The sequence below is a fragment of the Periplaneta americana genome, chromosome 16 (assembly GCF_040183065.1).
Source record: "Periplaneta americana isolate PAMFEO1 chromosome 16, P.americana_PAMFEO1_priV1, whole genome shotgun sequence".
NCBI lineage: Eukaryota > Metazoa > Arthropoda > Insecta > Blattodea > Blattidae > Periplaneta > Periplaneta americana.
In genome coordinates this window covers 112,021,316-112,045,878 of record NC_091132.1, presented here as the reverse complement: position 1 = coordinate 112,045,878, position 24,563 = coordinate 112,021,316, and the positions used below count along the sequence as shown (strand labels likewise).

General features: G+C 37.0%; 1 protein-coding gene across 2 annotated transcripts in view; it reads left to right on the top strand.

Moving 5' to 3' along the window:
* The window catches only part of chp (leucine rich repeat containing G protein-coupled receptor chaoptin), a 116,212-nt gene that overhangs the window by 76,265 nt on the left and 15,384 nt on the right, over positions 1-24,563 (top strand). For both annotated transcript variants that reach the window (XM_069812769.1, XM_069812768.1), the window contains exons 10-13: positions 1,881-2,165; positions 5,839-6,165; positions 19,658-19,810; positions 20,355-20,480. In XM_069812769.1, the coding sequence (XP_069668870.1) occupies positions 1,881-2,165; positions 5,839-6,165; positions 19,658-19,810; positions 20,355-20,480 (891 nt within the window). The remainder of the gene's footprint in view (positions 1-1,880; positions 2,166-5,838; positions 6,166-19,657; positions 19,811-20,354; positions 20,481-24,563) is intronic.

Sequence of the window (24,563 nt, the reverse complement as noted above, 5' to 3'; positions counted from 1 at the left end):
GAATTTTCCATGAATCATAAGCATAAAAATATAGTGGGACTGCGTTGGTGTTAATGCAGCTTATGTGGGTATCTCTTTGTTATTTGTTAACTTAAACAACAAGTTTAAGCCCCCTCACCACGACAAGGTGAGTACCCACGAGAGGTAAAAAAAAGGAAAAATTTTACAGTCTGTACAAAAGAAACCAAATGACCTCGAAATGTACAAAAACTTGTCCAGACATGTTCAAACATTTTTTACAAGGGCCAGAACAGGTCACATTGTCACTCAATTGTACCTACACCGATTTCACATTTCTTATAATCCTACTTGTCTGTGGTGTAATAATCATGATGATGTGGAACACATTCTTCTATACTGCCCATCCATAAACCACAAAAGAAGTAAATTAAAATCATCAGTACCAGTTGCAGAAGACAGCCCTGCAGTATATATTGACTACACCTCACCTCTGGCTACTAGCAACAGGCATCTATAATGAACACCGATCAAAATACCCCTCATTTCTCGTGAAAAACAACAACTGAATAGACTACAGTGGACTATAGTGGACTTTATGTTGTCAGAAAACATCTGGATACATTAAGAAGAATGATTGATCACTTCTGAGAAAAGTGCACCCAAAATTGAGGAATGTAGCATTGTAAGATATGGAAGTACAGTCCCCCCTTTAAGTCCACACTGAAATACACATGAAATGCGAGAAGCCCTATCAGGTCTGTAAGGTAGTACAAGGGATGTATAGGAACACTATTTGTTCCCGCTCGTATTTCAGGATAAGTTCTGTGGCAGTGAGGAAAAAGGTCTTAAGTCAACATTTTGTGAAAATGAGATTTTTATATGTTCTGAAAGTGGAAACAATTCTCTACAATCTGGTAAAACGGTTAAAGTCAAATAAGACTGCTGACTGGATTTATAGAGCGTTACCAAATGTCCTAAGAACTTTTTGAATCGAGCACACACAGAATAAAGGACTTAAGAATATTTAATACTTTATTCCTTACAAACCATCCCATGTTTACTTTCCATGCTTCCCTATTAAAAAGGTCTAACTTGTATTTTAGCCATTTTATCATGTACTGATGCCCTTTCCTTTTAAAATTTTAAGAACCAGGGTAAACAGTCCTATAATTGTTTAAGACCCATTTTGCATTTCTAATAATTTATATTTCTCATTTATTTTGACATGTAAAAGGTCTTATGTTTAATAGTCCCTTCTACTCAGTTTGGCTTCTAGTCTTAAAAGGGCTTAAGTGCGGCTATTTTTGGAAATATTCAACAAAATTGTTAAATGAGCAACATTACCTATTTTAGAAGAAATATAAACAAATAATATCCAGCGAAAAACTCTTAATTAAAAAAACTCTATAATTGACACCAATTTCAATCTTTCTACTGCTCTCCTGAAAAGTATAAAATTTTTACTTAAGACCTTTTTCCTCCCGGCCACAGAGTTAAAGACTGGACTATTATCTTATTAAGATTTTGTTCGTACAACAAAGCTTGACTTCGTGCTCGCAAGCACTTTTTTACTTGCATGACGAAAGTATAAAATGAGCCCTTCTGAGCAAAAGTCAAAATTGTGTAATGAGGTTTAAAGTAAAAATTATGTAAAATACAGCGCACAGTAGCAATTAATATGTCTTTCTTGCTATCCACTGACTACTAATAGTTTAAATAAATTGAATATTAATTGCTACTTTGCGCTGTATTTTGCAAAATGTTTACTTTAACCCTCATTAGCCATTTTTGACTTACACCACTTTTGCTCTGAACGGCTCAAATATCACCAACAGAGCACCAGGTTGAGAACGCCTGACGTAAACTGTAGCTATGATTACAACATTTTGATGACAGCGAATCGTTTGACGGTTTTGCAGGTATTGCTTCTGTCCAGGAACTGGCTCACCGATATTCCTACGGAACTGTTTCGCTTCACCACGGGATTGAGGGTAGTTGATTTGTCTCACAACAGACTGCGCTCCCTGCCGGACTCTCTCTTCTCCGACGAGAACATGGAGCGGCTCGACGTGTCTCACAACCTGCTCAGTCGCCCGCCGGTGTCGAGCCTGGGGCCCGCCGCAGCCGCCACACTTTGCGAGTTCGACCTGTCGTGGAACTCGATCGCGGCCCTCAGCAGTCCCGACGCGTTCTCCAGGTTCAAGGTAGATTAGATGACATTAATTCTGAGGCGAGGCTCCTCGCTTTTTACATAATGTAGTTAATCCATTTCCGCTTTTCTAGCCACGACGTACAGAAATCTTCAGAGCCTTCCCCCCAATGCTACGTCTGTTTACCTTTTCCTATGTCCCCTAATTCGACCATCAGTGTCCTGTATGTAGAGGTCTCTTATTGAAAATCACGAAACTTGATGGACGAGAAATAGTTAATACATTTTATCTCGCCAGGGCACTTTTAAATCCATGGAGAATCAACACCCATCAGCGACTGTTGACCTCACGTCCACATAATGAACGATCATTCAGTCAGTCACCCCCACGTGTGGTCAGTACGATTACCTCTCTTAGCCGTTACAGCTGGTTTACGAAAATTCGCTACTCAGCGTAGCTCTCCAAAGTCATCACGATGCTGGGTGAGCATCGGTCCCATACATTCACTGACATTTCAAGAGAAAATTTATTTCCCCATAAGGACTCGAAGCAGTGCTCATTCAGTATTGCTGGTCCAAAGCATAACACTCAAAACCAAGCAGTTTACGATAAGAAAATCTACAACCAGTACCAGTTTCTATGTTGCAGAGAAATATAGCCTACAACCAGAACTAATTTCTATGTCGCAGAGAAATATACAACCAGAAATAGTTTCTATATCGCAGAGAAATATACAAGCAGAACTAGTTTCTATATTGCAGAGAAATCTACAACCAGAACTAATTTCTATGTTGCAGAGAAATCTATAACCCGAACTAGTTTCTATGTTGCAGAGAAATATACAACCAGAACTAGTTTCTATGTTGCAGAGAAATCTACAACCAGAACTAGTTTCTATATTGCAGAGAAATCTACAACCAGAACTAGTTTCTATGTTGCAGAGAAATCTACAACCAGACCAGTTTCTATGTTGCAGAGAAATCTACAACCAGAACCAGTTTCTATGTTGCAGAGCTTGTTCGCCATACACCTAGAATACATCTCCGCCTATTACTTTATTATGCTCATATTTTCTTCTTTGCTACCTTATTTGTCAATCAGAAAATTATTCAAGCCATGAAACGTCCTGCAGAAGCTGTGCACTCCGTATCGAGACTTTTGCCTAAAGCTACCTATTTCCGTCTACAAAGCAGCAAAACTTTGTTGTTGTTTCATTCATATACAAGGTTCTTCTACGTGTCTGAAATCTATGGGACAGGATCTCCAACTTTACTTCCTTTTTGGAGAAACTCATGGTAAGGAATTTGAAAGCAATAGTCGTTCTCGGCTGTAACCTAGGATTTAATGACGAACAAGATAAAATGCTCGGCTACCATGGACGACTAAATCACTTCATACTGAATACTGAGTATCTTCAGTTACTCCGGTAGTTCAAGATTTCATTTCGGATACACAGTTAACCATATCTTTACATTCAAACAAACAGAAAGCATTTAGAATTTAGAGAGCAACTGAGAGACTAATATTTAATATTTGGACAACTACGAGGAGTTTAACAATTAAAGTCATTCGAGCCCATTTATAAATGTATTTGAAGGGTACACGGGAATAACGATCAAGGTCCATTTTAGAAAGTTTCGAGAAAAACGAATTTTAAAGTTTAAGCACTTAATACTTAGTTATGTGTGTATGTAATAGAAATTGACATAGTGGAATGTCAAGAATGATGATTTCTTATTACTAGCTAGACCACATGATAGTACTTTCTTTCCACTATAAGATAGCATTATTAACTCAATTTCGATTTTTGATGGACCTTGATCGTTTTTCCGTGTACCCTTCATTTGTTAATGCACATAAAAAGAATGATATTACATGGATAAATATATAATAGGATGCGAAACTTACTGAGTTTCCCGTAACACATGCTAGAGGCGCTAATGTAGAAATTGATCTTTCTGTCACCTGTTGGGAGTAGGCGAACTTATTACATCTAGCAGCGCACCAAGTAGCGAAAATAAAAACTAATTACTCCATGCATTTAGCAGCGCACCTGGTGACGAAAATGTTAAACTGTGCAGAAACTATTCCCTCCCACCCTCAACGATATTCAAAACTAACCCAATTTAAAATAAGCCATTTACATTTTTATTCCTCACAGCATCTTCTACTGAAAATTCTTACCGGAGCCAACAGGAAAATAAAAGAGACGATCTATTTTACATTACCCAATTAAAATATAACCAGACAGAGACAAAATTAAAGCAAAAGGTTAGATAATTGGGATTGTATTCTTTGGGTAGTTATTGTATTTTAACTCCAAAAGGAAATAACATTTCAATGGCAACATATTTGCAACCAAGACCTCTTCAAGTGATGTCTCTATCCAGTACTTTTGCTTCAGTAAACTCTCATTTTACAAACCTATGGATCAACAATTGGCTCTCTTCTGACAAAGGAAAAATTTTACAGTCTGTACAAAAGAAACCAAATGACCTGGAAATGTACAAAAACTTGCTCAGACATGTTCAAACATTTTTAACAAGAGCCAGAACAGATCACATTGTCACTCAATTGTACCTACATCGATTTCAAATTTCTGATAATCCTACTTGTCTGTGGTGTAATAATCATGATGAAGAACTGGAACACATTCTTCTATACTGTCCATCCATAAACCACAAAAGAAGTAAATTAAAATCATCAGTACCAGTTGCAGAAGACACAGCCCTGCAGTATATATTGACTACACCCCAACTCTAGCTACTAGCAACAGGTATCTATAATAAACACCGATCAAAATACCCCTCATTTCTCGTGAAAAACAACAACTGAATAGACTACAGTGGACTATAGTGGACCTTATGTTGTCAGCAAACAGCTGGATACGTTAGGAAGATTGATTGTACAGCGCAATGGAAAAGTCTGCAAAAACTACTTAGATAGTTAAATTTATTATATTACTATTACTTTACAATACATTCAACGACACTATTTTTACAACGTCCATAAACATCACTGTTTAACATACACTGCTTATACACACACGTAGTATCACTTTATGTTCACTTATTAGCAAGTTTCTGTCTGCCATCTTGCTTCCTCGAGCAACATCTCGAACGGATAAATAGAGAACTCTAGGTAACGTACCCAACACGTAGTTCTAATGTTCACCACCTACGACGTTGGGCGCTGATCATCTTATTTGAGCCCCCTGCCACCAGATGGTGCTGACCGCAGTTTCGCATCCTATTATATAACACGAAGAATAACACGAAATATAACGTCAACACAAGCACTCCTAAATCTGAATACTAACCGAATCTATTATCGAAGAGGGAAGTGCTTAATGGTATGCTTGTATTTCTGAAGCTAAGGATATTCTTTCTCTTATTTCTGAGTCTTTTCCGAACATTTTGTTTTCACTCAACCACGTTCCTTTGAAGCTTTCTTCCCGAATTTGCATGTTTCTATGTAGAGGACAACAGTACAGGTCTACTTTCCTCCGTACTATCTTACTGACAACGTTGTTACAGGGTAGCTAACTATTCAACGAATCCTGCTCACACAACTAGTGATTGTTACTGTAGTTTCTAGTGATGCAGAGAAACACATAACACTTTGTTAAATGGAAATCTCACTTTTGAAAATTGCGTCGCTTACAACGTTGTTACGGCCCATACTTCAATTAACTCAGAACACGGACAACATGCAAACTGTGTTTCAGTCTCTGACATGGCTAGATCTGTCTCACAACCGCCTGGTGCGGATCGAGGACTCGACGTTCTCGTCTCTGAACCACCTGTCCTTCCTGGACCTCAGCCACAACCCCGAGCTGGTGCTGGAGACTCGCGGCCGCAGCTTCAAGGGACTGGAGGACTCCCTGCTGGAACTGCGTCTGAGGAACGTGTCCCTGGGATCTGTGCCAGACCTGCCTCTGCCCGCCCTCAGAACTCTACGCCTCTCCGACAATCACATCGAAGACATTCCTGCCGAAATGGCAAGCAACCTCACCTCCTTGAGACGGTTAGACGTCTCCTACAACCAGCTGCAGGTATTTCAGCCAGCAACAGTCAAACTGTTTGAAGAATAATGGCTACGGGTAGGATTTAAATGGGACTGGTCAGTCTGAGTTGTGTGTAACTGAAATAAGTGAACAAATTTTGCTATAACCCTTCAACTTTTTTTAGAATCTACGGCAGGTATGCTCATTCTCTGACTCCCGATTAGGTTCTGTAATCACAACCTTCCAATGTAGAGCGTGCTGTTCCTAGTTCGAAGCTCGACGGATGACTGTGGAAGGCAGTTCAAGTACTTAGTAAAAATACGAACAGTGCGGGGCAATGACACAATCAAAATCTTTTGTAAGCAAACGATCATTGCGTACAGTGTGGGAGGAAGACTATTTTTCTTGTGCGTTCGGTAAAAACGTAAAGTGTTCAGCGGCGAATTTTCAGGGGAGGCAAGGGAGGCCGAGCCTCCCCTAATATTTTACCAGAACACAATATGGCAGTAATAATTTCAGCTGAATTAAGATCACAGACAAGTTGCAACAAATGACGAACATTTTTTCTTTTATATTAATTTTACTATTCACTACGATAAGATGTAAGTTACGTAAAGTCGACCACATTCGGTTGGTGATGTCCGCTCGCTATACTGTAGATAGTTTCGCACTGAAAAATAACAGATAGCGCTGTAACCTGTACAGTCGACATCTAGCAGCCTGCAGTGTCTATGCGAGAGCGGGAGAGAGGAGTCGGCTACATGACGCTACTCCCCGGTAACCATGACAACAGCAGTTCAACCAATAAGATAGCTGGTAGAAGAGTGTTTAAACTTGACTAGAACGCGCGAGGGGAGCCGATTTGGAGACGTTCTACCCACCGCTGACAGCTGTACTGCTTATAGTCATGGCTGGTTTCGGCTGTATTGGGAAGCTCTCTCTCTTTCTCTCTTCTTGGTTTTAGAAAATCGAGTCACGTGTTGTTAGTTTTCTCTCCCTGCGTAAAAGTTTTCATTTATGTTGTTAGATTTTCTCTTGCTTGCGGGTGTTCCTGTTATTTTATTATTTTGTGTTAGGAGATGTATTTACTTATACAGTATTTTAAATACAGTATATCGAGAGTTTAGAGCTTAGCTTTGTCTCTAGCTTCTTCTAGTAGCAGTTATTCAGTATGTTGTGACCTATTTGATCGGTTTGCGAAGAAAGAGGAACGTCCAGCTAATTTGCTGTAAAATTAGACTGTGTAATAGAAATGAGCAAGCCTCCGATTCTTACGTTCGAATCAATTTTGTTGCTATCTCGTTACTCTCGAAATATTGCTTTTCTTATTCGTTTTATGTAGCAAAGAGTAAGATTCTTAAATTCAATATGACCTAAAAAGACCTAATTCGTAGGTTAGGACTTAGAGTGTCCTAAAGAGAGGCAATCTTTACCTAGCCGTTGTAATATATTAACAGTATGTTGTTTATTTTTATTTTTTTCTCCGTAAAATCATATAAATTCCTAAACATAAGATATAAAATCCTAAAACATAAATTGGAAAACCTAATTTTAATTTCTTAAAATCTATAAATTCTGCGCTTGGTAATGAGGTACGCCACGACCTTATATTTTTATATTCTCATCATTCACGTCTTGGCCTGCTCAACTTTCAAATCCACCGTCCGCCACTGAAAGTGTTTACTATGTTTTAAGTACTATCAGGACTACTACTGAGCAGCATAAAACTACATTATAGGCTCTGCTATCCAGAACATGCCGAAGTAACAGGGAAGCTGTTTCCTGTAATATGTATTCATATACCAACATTATTATTATCATTATTATTATTGTTACTATTGTTATCATTATTACTATTGTTATCATTATTATTACTAGGCCTAATACTATTATTATTATTATTATTATTATTATTATTATTATTATTATTTTATTCCAGTAATATAGAATTTCGATTAGAATACATATTTTGATAAAATAATTTTTCAGGAATGCAACGTGCGCTACAGCTTCAAGAATTGAAAGCACTTAATGAAAGGTCAAACACTGAAGAGAGTCGAACAATTCAGAGTCTATGTTTAGGAGCAAGTTATGTAATATGTTGGGAATTAGCTAAGGCACTAAAACCCTTCATGGATGATAAACTTGTAAAGAGATGTATAGTGCCTGATCAAAATATAGCTAATTATATGTGTGTAGCCTGCTGGAACAGTTCAAATGTGAATTCATAGGACATAGATTTTGTGATTTGAACGTATGAAAAGTGATATTAATCTTTTTGTTTATCCTTTCATAGTAAATTTAGTACAATCCGTGAGAGTGCAGTTCCAGGACGAGTTAATTGATGTACAAAGTAACGTAGAATTCAGAAATAAATACAGAGAATATAACTTGACAAGCATAGAATTATTTGAAAAATGAACTAAACGAAATATTCTAAGATGACCTTATTCGCTGTCACTACGTTAGCTACCTTCGCTTCGACATATGTGTGCGAACAATTATTTTCGGGAATGAAGGTTACTAAATCGAAACATAGATCCCAATTAACAGATGAGCATCTTTTGAGCCAGCTGCGCATTGTAGTAAATGCGTTGGAAATAGATTTCCGATTACTTGCAAAAAAGAATGCACATGTTGAATAGACCCCAATGTATGGTGGAATATGAAAATAACATTACCCATAATAATAGCATAACTATATTAAATATAATAAATAATGTAATAACTGAATATTACAGTGTATCCTTTTTTCTTTTTAAAATTCAGTTTATTATCCGTATTTGTAAGAGTAAGAACTATACCACGGGCGGTGCTGCAATATATAGTCGCGACGTTGTTATTCCCGGCGTGACTCCTCCTCTTTGCTTACGTCTTAGGAAGTGAAGGCTCTATAACAGGCCTGCACAAGGTTAGCGCTCTTCGAGCCAGCTCACAGCTCATGAGTGGAATGCAGATATTAGCTGCGCTCTGTTATGAGGGTGGACTGGAAGAAGGGGTGATCTCGTACAAAATGTACACAAACGAAAGTACTATGAGTGCTTATGAAATAAATTCCCATTCAGTGTTTGCAAAACTATCTTGGACTATTATTAATTAATAAAGAAATATTTATTTTACAGAGGTAATAGAAATTCTATAGCTACTTAAATGTACAATATCATTTTGTTATATTTTTATTCATCAGTCATCAAAACGAGGTTTTATGCTGTTGGCAGCTGAAAGGAACAATAGCCTACTGATCATAATGAAACATCAGTTACAGATGTTCGATGTCTGCCTTTATTAAAGTTGATTATAGAAAACAGTTGCTCACAAATATAAATGTTGAGCCAAACATAGCGATCATTTTCACAGCCAGCCTGTGTAGTCGTGGATATTATTGTTAATTTTTAGTCTTGTAAAACTCAAGCAGGCTAGTAGTATTATTCAAACGATCTTTAGCGCTTAGGTCATATTGAAGATCAATAAGTTCGAGCTGTAAATCGTTAAATGTTATGTTCCGTCTTTTAGATTCCTCCATACTATACTGTAGCAGTAGGTAAGCAACGTGAAACAGTTACTGAGAATAGGCCTACACACTGCACTCCACTAGATAACTGAGTGGTCGTTTCCCTCCCCTCTACCTATAGCAAGTATGTCATTCTGACGTATTATATCTTCCTCCCCGTTTCGGCGAGCGGTAAACACCGCTCTCCCGCTCCGAAAGAACGCGCGCGCTCGTTGAGCGCTGTTTGTGCAGGCCTGCTCTATGAAGTCTAGGTAGGTAGTATCGTTCGCCATTTTTGTTCTTTCGTTGTCGAGCTACCATACGAGGAATCTATTTGCCATACCGTTAAACATTATCATGTCGTAGCACCTAAGATAATAAATCAAACGCACTGTAATTGAGCAAATAATTGAGCGGCAAATAACGTCCTCGTGTGCTTTCTGCGAACGCCAACAAAAGAGTTAAAATGGCGGGCGATTATATTAAGTATTTATCGAGCTTTAGGAAATGCATGACGTCATCATCAGCGAATCACAAGACGCGAACGTTTAAATGTAGCCGACCTGCAACGTGATTGGCTGCCGGAAATTAGAGCGACGGGACTATAGTTGCGGAGCCCAGTCCGTACATTGTGTGTGTTATGCAGAGCAGCATCATCCGTGTAATCGGTGCTTTTACAATTTTGAGCATACCTGATCTACGGTATAAAGTTACAATTTTTGCAGCATACACATAGGTATATTTTGGTTTTTAGATTATCTTTTTACCTCATATACGTGATTTTATATAAAACAAATTTGAACCTGAAAAATATTAATTAAATCTAGGGGAGAGTCGGGTAGTATCGGACATCGGGTAATACCGGACAGTGCGTTTCTTTCATCTACCACCATATGGTAGTACCTGAATGACATGGTTACGTTTCTCTATGCGACATCACAGAAACGTAACCATGTAAATCATGTACTATCATCGTGTGGTAGATGAAAGAAACTCACTGTCCGATATTACCCTATGTCCGATACTACCCGACTCTCCCCTAAGTTAAAAACACCAGAATTTTAAGAACGTTTTTCTCAGAATGTACACGGGTTAGGAGGTTGAAATTTTGCATACTCCTATTTCATATTGTAGTGAAGAAGCATGACCACTTTCATCGTCATCATCTGTGGTCCTACAGCCATTTTAATTTAGCCTTGACCTTCTTAAGAATCTTCGCCCAATCCTCTCTATCCAACGCTGTCCGCCTCCACTCCTAATTCCTGCCTTGACAAGATCATCTTGGACATCATCCAGCCATCGTAATTTGGGCCTAGCAACTCTCCTTTTACCACTTGGTTTCACATCTAGTAGTATTTTATGAATTCTATTATTGTCCATCCTGATGATGTGGTCCAGCCACTCCAACCTTCTGATTTTTATGTCAGTGACAATATTTGTATCCTTATATAATACTTGTAACTCAGAATTAGTCCTGATTTTCCAAACTCCCTTATCATAAACAGGACCATAAATTTTTCTTAAAATTTTCCTTTCCCAAGTGTTTAAGATAGTTATTGCTCGTTCAGGTAGGGTCCAAGTTTCGCTTCCAAAAGTAACCGTAGGTTTAATGATAGTCTTATAAATTCTCACTTTAACCTTTCTTGAGATATATCTGGTTCTTATGATTCTATCTAATGCTCTAAGACATCGATTACCAATAGCAATTTTCCCCTTAATCTCTGTCAGCATATTGTTGTCATCAGTAAGTGTCGAGCCAAGATGTCTAAAGTTAGAGACATTCTCAAGGGTTACATCATTTAAAACAATAGTGTTTAAGTTGTTATTACTTTTGGCTGCGTTATTCATATATTTGTTTTAGTACTATTAATCTCCAGACCTGATATGTTTGTCTCATGTTGTATCTGCCTCAAGTCGTCATTAAGAGAGGATACATTCCGTGAAAATATAGCAACATCATCAGCAAATGCAAAATATTGGAACATTCTGTTAAATATTGTTCCACCAGGATTAATAATAATCTTTCTGATAATTCGTTCCAGGCCAATGTTAAATAACAGCGTTGATAAAGAATCACCCTGTCTAATTCCATTATGGGTTAAAACACTTTCTGACAATTTGTTTTGTATTTTAACCTTATTTTGCGTTCTCATTAAGGCCGATTTTGACCACTTTCATATTGTCATCAAAATTATTATGGATTTTGCAGCCAGAAAAGTATGAAAAAATATGAAAAGTTTTAAGTATTTTTTTTTTCAGGATATAAAATAATTTTTCTTTATTGACAGAATGTTCATGATGTGATTAAAATAACAGAAAATATAGCCAACTGGACTGGGAATATGCTTCAATTAATTATGAGCTTGTAGTAAAAAAGGTTTCTGTTCCTAAATGCCTATGTTTTTAACTTAAATTTAGTTCGGAATATGTATGATAAAACTTTCTTGTGTTAAATTCTAACGTACCTTGTTTACCTGTTTCGACCTATTTATGCGTCATCTTCAGAACTGGTCGTTGCTAGACTTGATGCCTCTTGTTTTGTTTCCTGTGAGTGTGTTCTTAAACTTTTGAATCTATCAATTTATAACTTTTACAGAATACAGAATATTTGCAAATATATTTTGGTTTTCAGATTATCTTTCTATCTCATATTCTTTATTTTATAAAAATGATTGAACCTGCAAAATATTAACTAAATCTATACATCTTGATTACACAACTTTTAATACTGTATCACTTCCGAATATGTATGATAAAACTTTCTTCTGCTAAATTCTAACGTACCTTGTTTACATGTTTCGATCTATTTATGGGTCATCTTCAGAACTGATCGTTGCTGGTCTTTATGCCTCTTGTTTTGTTTCCTGTGAGGGTGTGTTCGTGTGGTGTAAAGTGGAGTCAAAGAGTCTGTGTGTTCTGAAATTGAGTTGTGTTGAGAATTTCATTGGGGTGTGTTTTTGTGTGTCTGTATACGTATTTCATATTGTTCTAGTGTGTTTAGTTTCTGGCTTTTTGGTTGGATGTGTAGTATTTCCATGTCTGTGTATGTCTCTGTAGGTGTGGTTAGCATGTTTGATGTGTTCTGCATATGTGGAGGTGTTTTGTAACTCAAATGTAACACTTGCAACAACTTCTACATAGGACAGACAGGCAGATCATTTCAAACACATTACAAAGATCACATCACAGCCATAAAAAATTACAAAACACCTCCACATATGCAGAACACATCAAACATGCTAACCACACCTACAGAGACATCAACACAGACATGGAAATACTACACATCCAACCAAAAAGCCAGAAACTAAACACACTAGAACAATATGAAATACGTATACAGACACACAAAAACACACCCCAATGAAATTCTCAACACAACTCAATTTCAGAACACACAGACTCTTTGACTCCACTTTACACCACACGAACACACCCTCACAGGAAACAAAACAAGAGGCATAAAACCAGCAACGATCAGTTCTGAAGATGACCCATAAATAGATCGAAACATGTAAACAAGGTACGTTAGAATTTAACACAAGAAAGTTTTATCATACATATTCGGAAGTGATACAGTATTAAAAGTTGTGTAATCAAGATGTATAGATTTAGTTAATATTTTGCAGGTTCAATCATTTTTATAAAATAAAGAATATGAGATAGAAAGATAATCTGAAAACCAAAATATATTTGCAAATATTCTGTATTCTGTAAAAGTTATAAATTGATAGATTCAAACGTTTAAGAGTTATAGCAAAATTTCTTCTCTTATACACAACAATCATACGTTCAGACTACCCAGTCCCATAAATGCGGTTAAGGAGGGTAAAATGCAATTTTAAAAATGCAATAACGGCTTGTAGGTATTTTAAAAGTGCAACAAAATAAAAAATACACATACTTACACATGGCTTTTAAGGAACCTGGAGGTTCATTGCCGCCCTCACATAAGCCCGCCATCGGTGCATATCCTGAGCAAGGCTAATCCAGTCTCTATCATGATATCCCACCTCCCCAAAAAATGCACATAAAAATAGGTAATTACTTTATTTTCTTTTTATTTTGCATACAAAATAATCATAGGTTAATTTAAGCACACATTTTTGCAGTAGAGTTTGTTTTATGTACCATTGTTGCGTGGTGGGAATATAATGGTGTAGCAGACGGTTGACTCAAACTCGTTTTCTACTGCGCATGTCGTCACTTGGGAAGCAGCAGCGGCGCGCTAATTCGCATCGCAGTCCTCGAGGAACAAAACAAACAGCTGTTGTGTTTACGTGCACGGTGTTAATTCTTTGTTTATATATATTATATTGAATGTTATTCTTGTATCAGTAATGCTATTAATGTGACACATTTTTAAATCGATGAGGTACTTGGAATAACGCACATCATACAGTGACATTTGAGCTTTACCACAGTATATTTAGCAAAACTACGTCTATGGACCGGTTTCACCAACCTTCAGTAAAGCAGTCCAAATGGAACATTAACTACTGAACATTAAAATATTTAATGATTCACTAAAATGCGAGCTCCTTACCAACCAAATTTTCTTAACATTTAATGAACAGTAAGTAATGGCTCATTAAGGATAAATAAATGCAATCTATGAATTTTTCGTAACTATATCAGAACATCTTTATACGAAACCACAGTCTACTATATCGCAAATCGTGTACAGTATTAGAAAACAGTTTTGTTATGTCTCTTGGTAGTGGAAATGTTGAAATTTTGGCCGCGATTTACACGAGTACGTTCATATGCGCTGTCTCCGTAGACTTCAAGCCGAGCACCTATTATATGCCTCGTAACGCTTGTTACGTCTCGGCTCTGGTGGAGCAGTCATTAGCTTGCTGGCTTGTCAACCGTGGGACCTGAGTTCGACTCTCGGTGAGAACTATTTTTTTATTATCGTAACTAATTTCTATACATGTTGTCTTATTTTTCTATTTTTGTAGTAAAACGAATTATTTCGCAACCCTGGCTCCACTAGGAGAATTAAGAAAACTCTTGGGAGATCAATTTTCTTCCCGAAATACAACAAAGATAAACAAACAAATTAAAGAAAAATAAAAAAATACACATGTGGATCTAATACTTTGTTCACATGCCACTGGCGTCTATCGCTGCCTGGCATCTTCGGGGCATTAAGTCCATCAGATCGCGGAAATAGTTCTGGTCCTCAGCGAGATCTTCCCAGGTAGCTAGAACTTGATCCCACAACTGATCTGGATTTTGAGGTGGGTTGTCTCGATATTTGTCAATCCTCCTCGTTTTCATGCCTTTCCGTGAACCGTCTTTGAACATTTATGGCGGTGTGCGCGAGGTTGTTATCCTGCTAGAAATGAAATTTCCTTCGATGATATATAAATTCCATGAATCCATTCTTTCGCTTCTGTTTTAAAGCCAGTGCAAACATATCTTATCGCTAGCTATAATATAATTCTAATAAATGAAAGTTAATATATTAATTAAGTTTTGTTATATTTGAATACATATTATGTATTAATTTACCAATATTTCTTAGGTACAGTTATAATAACCACTTTCATGTGTTAAAATAAAAACTCAGTTGTATTGTTACCTAGTTGACTAGTTTCAGCTTTGTCTCGGCTGTTTTTGTGACATTCTAACCTATGATCAATTTCTTCTAAAATTTTGAGTACCACGATCTTCATGACGCGGTATCTTTCGTGAATTTTTATGACATTCAAATTTTCAAAATGATCGTTTCTTAAATGATTAACATTATCTTCATCTGACTCTTAATTTTCGAGCAGTTCCCGATATAGGCCTAACAATTCTATGTCGAAACGTTCCGCCATTTTATATTGCAACTAACGAACCATTAAAAATTTAAGGACGGAAATTTCTATCACTAAATTTAATGATAGTTTTACCGGTTCGTTTGGCTAAACATGGTTGGTGAGATATAAAAATGATTTAATGAACCAGTAAATAAATAATTAATTATTAAAGAATCATTAAAAACTTAGTGAAGGTTGGTGAAACCGGCCCATTTGTCATAAACTGAATGTGTAATGTAAAATTAATTTTAGTAGGTAGCTTTATAGTTATTTTTATCTCACAAATTATACTGCTGTTTCAATAATTCAATTATTTACTCTTAAATAATTGTAATATGTAGATCTATTATAGATGAACTGAAGAATTGTTACACCTGAATTTTGGTGAACTTGTTTATTACTTTTTAAATTTAGATTCAGATTTTTTTTCGACGCGTGTTGTTATTTTGGAAAAGGAAATTGTACCAGAACAATTAAAGGAGTCCATAATCGTACCTATCTTTAAGAAGGGGGACAAGACTAACTGTAGTAACTTTCGAGGAATATCACTTTTGTTGACGTCGTACAAAATTTTGTCCAATATTCTTTTGAGAAGATTAACTCCATATGTAGATGAAATTACTGGGGATCATCAGTGTGGTTTTAGGCGTAATAGATCAACTATTGACCAGATATTTTGTATTCGACAGATAATGTAGAAAAAATGGGAGTATAAGGATACAGTGCATCAGTTATTCATAGATTTCAAAAAGGCATATGACTCGGTTAAGAGAGAAGTTTTATATGATATTCTTATTGAATTTGGTATTCCCAAGAAACTAGTTCGATTAATTAAAATGTGTCTCAGTGAAACGTACAGCAGAGTTCGTATAGGTCAGTTTCTGTCAGATGCGTTTCCAATTCACTGTGGGCGAAAGCAAGGAGATGCACTATCACCTTTACTTTTTAACTTTGCGCTAGAGTATACCATTAGGAAAGTTCAGCATAACAGAGAGGGTTTGGAATTGAACGGGTTACATCAGCTGCTTGTCTATGCGGATGACGTGAATATGTTAGGAGAAAATCCACAAACGATTAGGGAAAACACGGGAATTTTACCGGAAGTAAGTAAGGAGATAGATTTGGAAGTAAATTCCGAAAAGACAAAGTATATGATTATGTCTCGTGACGAGAATATTGTACGAAATGGAAATATAAAAATTGGAAATTTATCTTTCGAAGAGGTGGAGAAGTTCAAATATCTTGGAGCAACAGTAACAAATATAAATGACACTCGGGAGGAAATTAAACACATAATAATATGGGAAATGCGTGTTATTATTCGGTTGAGAAGCTTTTATCATCCAGGCTGCTGTCAAAAAATCTGAAAGTTAGAATTTATAAAACAGTTATATTACCGGTTGTTCTGTATAGTTGTGAAACTTGGACTCTCACTTTGAGAGAGGAACATAGGTTAAGGGTGTTTGAAAATAAGGTGCTTCGGAAAATATTTGGGGCTAAGAGGGATGAAGTTACAGGAGAATGGAGAAAGTTACACAACACAGAACTACACGCATTGTATTCTTCACCTGACATAATTAGGAACATTAAATCCAGACGTTTGAGATGGGTAGGGCATGTAGCACGTATGGGCGAATCCAGAAATGCATATAGAGTGTTAGTTGGGAAGCCGGAGGGAAAAAGACCTTTAGGGAGGTCGAGACGTAGATGGGAAGATAATATTAAAATGGATTTGAGGGAGGTGGGATATGATGATATAGAGAATGGATAGGGACTCAGGATAGGGACCAATGGCGAGCTTATGTGAGGGCGGCAATGAAACTCCGGGTTCCTTAAAAGCCAATAAGTAAGTAAGTAAGCAGGCGTGTTGTTATTTTAAATTCCGAATGGGGTGACTGTATCCACCTCTTGTGCTTAAAATTACTTTATGTTTTAAACATACAGAATTAATAAAAGTTAGTGTATTTAATTAATAACAAGTAATATAAAATGCCATATTTGGTTCTGCTTTCTTGATATTCATAATCAATTAACCTACTCCACTTCAAAAAATTACGGAGTTGAGCTGAACTGAGCTAGCAAGCTGCGAGAGAGTTCGCAATGCTTCCCGCGTGACGTCATCACGTAGTACGAGAACGGGCGAGACTGCGCACTGCTTCACCATTATATTCCCTTCACGCATTGTTGTTGATTTAAAAGGGTATGTTACATTTAAATGTCCAGTTTGCATGGATATTGCTGGATTTTTGTATTAAACACAGAATTTCGATACATAAGAATAATATGTGTAAGTTTTCAGACGTAAAGGACTGAAGATTTTCAGTCAACAATGCCTTATAAATAGGAAGAAACTCCTCTATATCACAGGAGCAAACTTAAAATAAGGAAGTATTGAATGTTTACTATTAAATCAGTATCGTGATTCAGATTTAGCGAAAAATCACCACATCTTGAGTGGGTGTCAGCAATTGAACCAGGAATACTGTACCCAACATTATTTTACAATACTTGATTCATGTTTTCCGTCACACCTTTTTCCATTTACCTTGAACTTTACTTACGACACATTTTTTCACATGATTTGTTCCACTAAATTATTGAAGTAACATCCGATTATTTTTTATAAGTTTTATCGAAGTAGACAGAAATCGTAAATTAGATTTGCTGCAGCATTTCAGTAATGTTTTAAATTAATATTTTGTGATATGTCAAGCTGTCGTTACTACACTGAAAGCAAGTTGCGTGCACAACCGGAATCTGTAGGAGGCTCGACAGGGAGTCGAGTCCTGCGTTCAGGTTTGTCTACAGTTTATTCATCCAATAATACAATTGTATTTTACATAGTAAAATAATGCTTACAGCAGAGTCCGTATAGGCCAGTTTCTATCTGATGCTTTTCCACTTCACTTCGGGCTAAAGCAGGGAGATGCACTATCACCTTTACTTTTTAACTTCGCTCTAGAATATGCAATTAGGAAAGTCCAGGATAACACAGAGGGTTTGGAATTGAACGGGTTACATCACCTTCTTGTCTATGCGGATGACGTGAATATGTTAGAAGAAAATCCACAAACGATTAGGGAAAACGCGGAAATTCTACTTCAAGCAAGTAAAGAGATAGTTTTGGAAGTAAACCCCGAAAAGACTAAGTATATGATTATGTCTCGTCACCAGAATATTGTACGAAATGGAAATATAAAAATTGGATATTTATCCTTCGAAGAGGTGGAAAAATTCAAATATCTTGGAGCAACAGTAACAAATATAAATGACACTCGGGAGGAAATTAAAAGCAGAATAAATATGGGAAATACCTTTTATTATTCGGTTGAGAAGCTTTTGTCATCCAGTCTGTTGTCAAAAATCTGAAAGTTAGGTTGTTCTGTATGGCTGTGAAACTTGGACTTTCACTTTGAGAGAGGAACAGAGGTTAAGGGTGTTTGAGAATAAGGTGCTTAGGAAAATATTTGGGGCTAAGAGGGATGAAGTTACAGGAGAATGGAGAAAGTTACACAACGCAGAGCTGCACGCATTGTATTCTTCAGCTGACATAATTAGGAACATTAAATCCAGACGTTTGAGATGGGCAGGGCATGTAGCACATATGGGCAAATCCAGAAATGCATATAGAGTGTTAGTTGGGAGGCCGAAGGAAAAAGACCTTTGGGGAGGCCGAGACGTAGATGGGAAGATAATATTAAAATGGATTTGAGGGAGGTGGGATATGATGATAGAGAATGGATTAATCTTGCTCAGGATAAGGACCGATGGCGGGCTTATGTGAGGGCGGCAATGAACCTCCAGGTTCCTTAAAAGCCAGTAAAGAAGTAAGTAAGTATAGTAAAATAATGACAATTAAGCTTCTCTAAAGACGTTTATAAAATCTTCAGGTTTCTTTAAGTAAGGGTTGCACTATAACAATAATAGTAATAATAATTAAGGAAATTTAAATGTACGCCTAAACAAACCGTTATAATTATAATAGGTAAGTATGGATGACAATAACCATAGTGACATGACAGATGACCAAATGCCAGAATGTTAACAGGGTGAGCCAAAGTTAGAAGAAGTACACATAGGCCGACATGGCGTTGGGTCGAACAATTTACGCTTTCAGTTAACCAGAAGAAGTATCAGAAGCATAAATCCTGGTCACTACTAACGATAATGAATATCAAATAATATAATATTCTCCAAGAAAATGACTAATATGACACAACTTTGAACATTAACACAGGCCGTGCCTTCGGCAGCGCGCTCCATGAACCACCTGAAGTACCTGGAACTTGCCGCCAATCCCATCACGACCCTCAGCAGTGCCAGTTTCCAGGGCGCGATGGAGTACCTCCAAGAACTCGACATACGGCACCTGACTCTCAACTATTTCGAGGTACTTTCTCTATCTTAATGAGCATACCAGTCCACAATTTTGTTCAAGAATTTGCTGGTACACTGTACTGCATAACTCTCTACGGCTTTAATGTTATTTGTGATTATACAATGCTTGCTTCACGGTTGTATATTAGGAATGAAGTATGAGGTACCGTACATAAGAAAATAAGTATGGCAAATTTGGTTCCATGTTAACTCGACATGAATGGTGTAGTGCAGAGATTCTCAACCTTTTTTAATGGCGTACCACTTTTATAACTTAGGAAATTTGCTACAGGCCTACCACTAACCAAATTTATTAGGTAAAACGTCGCTCCCAAGGGCATAATAAACGTTTCTATGATCCAATACCAGTAATTCATTGCCTTATTTAGGGGCGTTTAATTAAGAAACTGTTATTCTTCGAATTTATTCAATGGAGTGTTCTATAAAATATACTATATATATATATACTCTGTACAATGTTTACTGAGACATAATATTACAGTACAGCCACACTAATTGGCTTATAACAATTAAAACTGGATCTGTTTCATTTTCAGCCCAGTGCACTGAACAAAATGACATCATTGAGAACACTGTATATGAGCCCATATGAAGACGTGAGAGATTTCAACATTCCTCAAGTTATTGAAGAAAATGCAGGCCTAAGAAACCTTCATCTACATGTAAGCAATAGTAGTATAGAAAACAGGCTTCTAGGCTGTTACGTATTCACCGGCACATAACATGATGACTATATAGAGAATCATTTGAATGCAATACATACAGAAATGAGTAAAGAATAAATGAAACAACTAAATAAATATAAAATAAGTGAGATCAACCTCATGACAGGCAAAATCGACCCAGAGGGTGGCGGGAGGTAAGCTCCGACCTTTACACACAGTCGGCATTTAATGTCAGTCCTATGTGCCCGCCGTCGCCTTTAGTCCCAAGGAAACGCCTCTGGTATTCAAGGTAACTAGTCTGGTATTGTCGGACCATCGGATCTGTGCCCCCGTAAGATATGCGAACTGAACCCTAATTCCTTCTCAGCCTCGGTAATTCATTTCTCTCCCTGCATTCCTATCTCTCTCTTTTCTATCCATCTCCCTTTCTGTCCCCCACTATTCACAATTTTGGCCTTCTTGCGGGACAATTTATTTGCACTTGCAGTCCAGTGTTGTCAAATCAACATGAATACTGTAGCACGGAGTGGTGAAACAAATATTATTATTATTATTATTATTATTATTATTATTATTATTATTAAGCAAGTAATGACATTTTTCGATGAAGAGAAACAAACAGGTCAATATCTGTTTCCTATAAATCAGGCAACGAAAAGAGCAGCTGCGATCACAGTTAGGCTTATTTTATTTCAATTGATTACGTATTAAAATTACTTACTTAATTAATACTGATATAATACAACATTTTTATGTAATTTATAAAGGTAAGTCAGAGAGCCTAATCAAGAAAATCAGGAGAGAGGGAGTCTGTGCAGGAGATGAAAAGCTAGAATCACCAGGGAAGAACAGACCAAGGGAACCTTTAATTATTGTAGATGATATGGACCGTTGTATTTTAAGAAGAAAGATACAAGAATTTTATACCATGCAGAAAGAAGTTCCGACTTTGAAGAAATTATTATTGAAGGTTGCGAGAGAAGCAATAAATTTCCAAGATGGGAGAGAAACGTTACGGATTAATAGAAGAGGAAGTAGCTAGATTTGTTATCAACTTGGGTGAAGACAGCAGCAGCAGCAATAGTAGTGACTCAGATTCAGATATGTCCGGGATATGCCTTCTGTAATTTCATGCATAATACAAGTAAATATGTAAATTATTTTCATAAGCATAAATTAGAACTCCTGCACATTATCAGTATGTTATATTATATAGTATGTAAATAATAAGATCGTAGCTTATAGTAACTTCGCCATAGCCGGTCCCTAGCCCGGATGAGAAAGAAAGACGGTAAATAACTATGTATTCATTCATTCCTACAATTTTATAATTTTATTAAGACTTCAAGATCACGTTCCACACCTAACAAAATAAGACAATGAGATGAAGGAGAAGTATTTATGACGAAAACATTTCTCTTTAAAAACGAAATACTGTGGATTCCCTTCACGTAATTTCTATTTAACCAACAAAATTCCACTGTAATCATATAATAATCTCTAACTAATCGTAGAAGTCAATCAGTGTCATTAGACCTACTTAAATTAATGAATAAGTAGTAATTAACCTCATATTATTAATGAACAATATTCAAGAGACATGACACTGTTTGACGGAAATTTGGCAACATCCCTATTCGGCAAGGTTCGTGGCCTGCTGTTTGTCATGATGGGAGGAAAGCTGGTGGAATGGAGTGAGTATAGGCGTTAACTTTTCCAAAAACGACGACAGCGCTGAAGGTGCACAGATCCGATGGTCCGACAATACTCATTTCTGCTGGAGGCTGAGTAGATCCCAATGTGTCACCCGCCGTGACGTCGTGGTCTAAGGCATCCCGCCTAGGACTCCCGTTACGGAATGCGCGTTGGTTCGAGTCTTCATGGAGGAAGAAATTTTCTCCTGAAATTTCGGCCAGTGTATGGAACCGGTGTCCACCCAGCATCGTGATGCAGTTGAAGAGCTACGATAGGTAGTGAAATCCGGTTAGGAAAACCAGCTATAATTATTGGATCATCGTGTTAACCACACGATATTGCTATTCTGGTTCGGTGATCTGCTTCGGACTGTAAAGGGCTGTAGCGCCACGGATTATTTAGACCGTAGGGCCATAGTGCGGGCGGAAGGATTAGATCATGAATTAGATCCATGGGAATCGCTTGGATTCGTTGTGATTATAGACTACTAGTGGCTTGTAGCAGCAACTGCTGCTTCATAGAGATTTAAAACCACAACAAAATGCTACTACTTAAGATGAAGAGCATGGTGACACATTTCGTTCATTGGACTAATATCGTAATATGTAATACTGTATTCATGGATAATTTCTTTAATTTTTACAAAGAACATTATTTCTACATAGTCGTTTAGAAGTTCTTGATGCTGTTTACATATCTAAAAGTTCTACGACGTTTTCTTGGCCGACCAGCTACACTCAAAATAATGAACTAAAAAAGAACTAAATTCACAACGTGACGACACTATTAATTTTTAAGTAACACCAGTTAAAAAGCACACATATATTGAAACACGAAAAAAAAAACATGTGACAGTTGAAAGATAAACAAACCATTATTATCGAGTTCTCGAAAAGCACGATACTGTGACGTCAACATCTCGCATGTACAGAAGGCTTCGATAAGAACCACGGCCATCTGCACAACACTACGAAATGAACTGCAAGATGTCCTACGGTATACGTTTCGCTGCGACGGACGCACATATGTTTTTTTTTTTTTTTTTTAATTTAAAGCTTTTTAGGAAGTTCGCTACAAAGCATTTAGATTTTTCCGCAATATTAATATTATTAGCTTTCAACTGAGACATCACACAATCTCACAGGATGTATAGTTTTCATAAAATTTTCCGCCACAGTTCAAATTAAATATATAGGTATAGATGGTATATTATTGTGTGTACAAAGCCCCTGAATGTTCATTTTCAACGTCAAAGATACCACAGAATAGGCCAGGTAGTTCCCAACGGTCACCATATCTACAGAGCAATCCCAGGTTCAGAAAATTATCCTTACTCTAGGCGTTAATAACGTTTTTCACGAGTTTGATGGATGGAGAAATTTACATATCTGGCTGGCTATTTCCATTTGATATTATCGAAGGTCGTAACCCAATATAGGACTATGAGTTACGTTTTTGTTATATGAGAGAAAGTTTTTCGAGCAAAACGAGAGACCCGTGGGAGAATCCTCGTCCTCCGATATAATTTTCGCACTTGTCATTCTAGTGAACGCAGAGGATAGTGAGGGAATGCGTGTAATGATATAGTTCACATTTTAGCAATAATCAGTTACCCTACCCCGTTATCTCCTGGCCTAGTTGCTTCATTAGTGATGTTTTATTGGTGTCACTTATGAGTAGAGCATTCATTTTTAGCCCCTTACCTTCAAGTTGTGTGCACATGGAGTTCACGTCGTTGTTTGTTGACATCAGATCGAGGGGTGGAGTACCCGCTGGGACACTGTGGACACGTACACTCGCATTAATATAAAGTGAGTCACTTCTGTCAATCATTCTTGAGCGAAACAAATGAACTTCAACTGTTGCAATTTATAACTAAGTGCATGCGTTAAGTATCGAAATTAAAGCTTCTCCTGCGATCACTCAACAACAGTTTCTATTTAGAGAAACTTCTCTCAACATCACAAGACGTTACTGGAGCAAACAGGAAATAAGGAACGTTACTGTCTTTTACTCCCCTTTGTGCCAGTTTTTTGCCACAATGCCGAATAACCAGGGATCTTGTGTAAGTCGTCTTTAAGTTTATTCTTAACTTTTTCGCCAATAGTATTACCCTGTACATCTAGAACATTCACGTTTATTTCAAGTTCTTCTATTAAATTAAGGGCGTCTGACATTTTCAGATCGCGAGCTTGTAAACGTGTAATTGTTTTTGAGAACCCTGAAACTACCAAGACGTGCAACACTTAGCGAACTATTCGTTGTGTATATTTTTCCAGAAAGTCCTTAAAATAATTATTTTCGAGCTTGTGAAATGGTATATTACATTTAACCATCATTTCACATAAATCTCTGTAAAATTCCGAGTCCTTAACCTGATTGTCA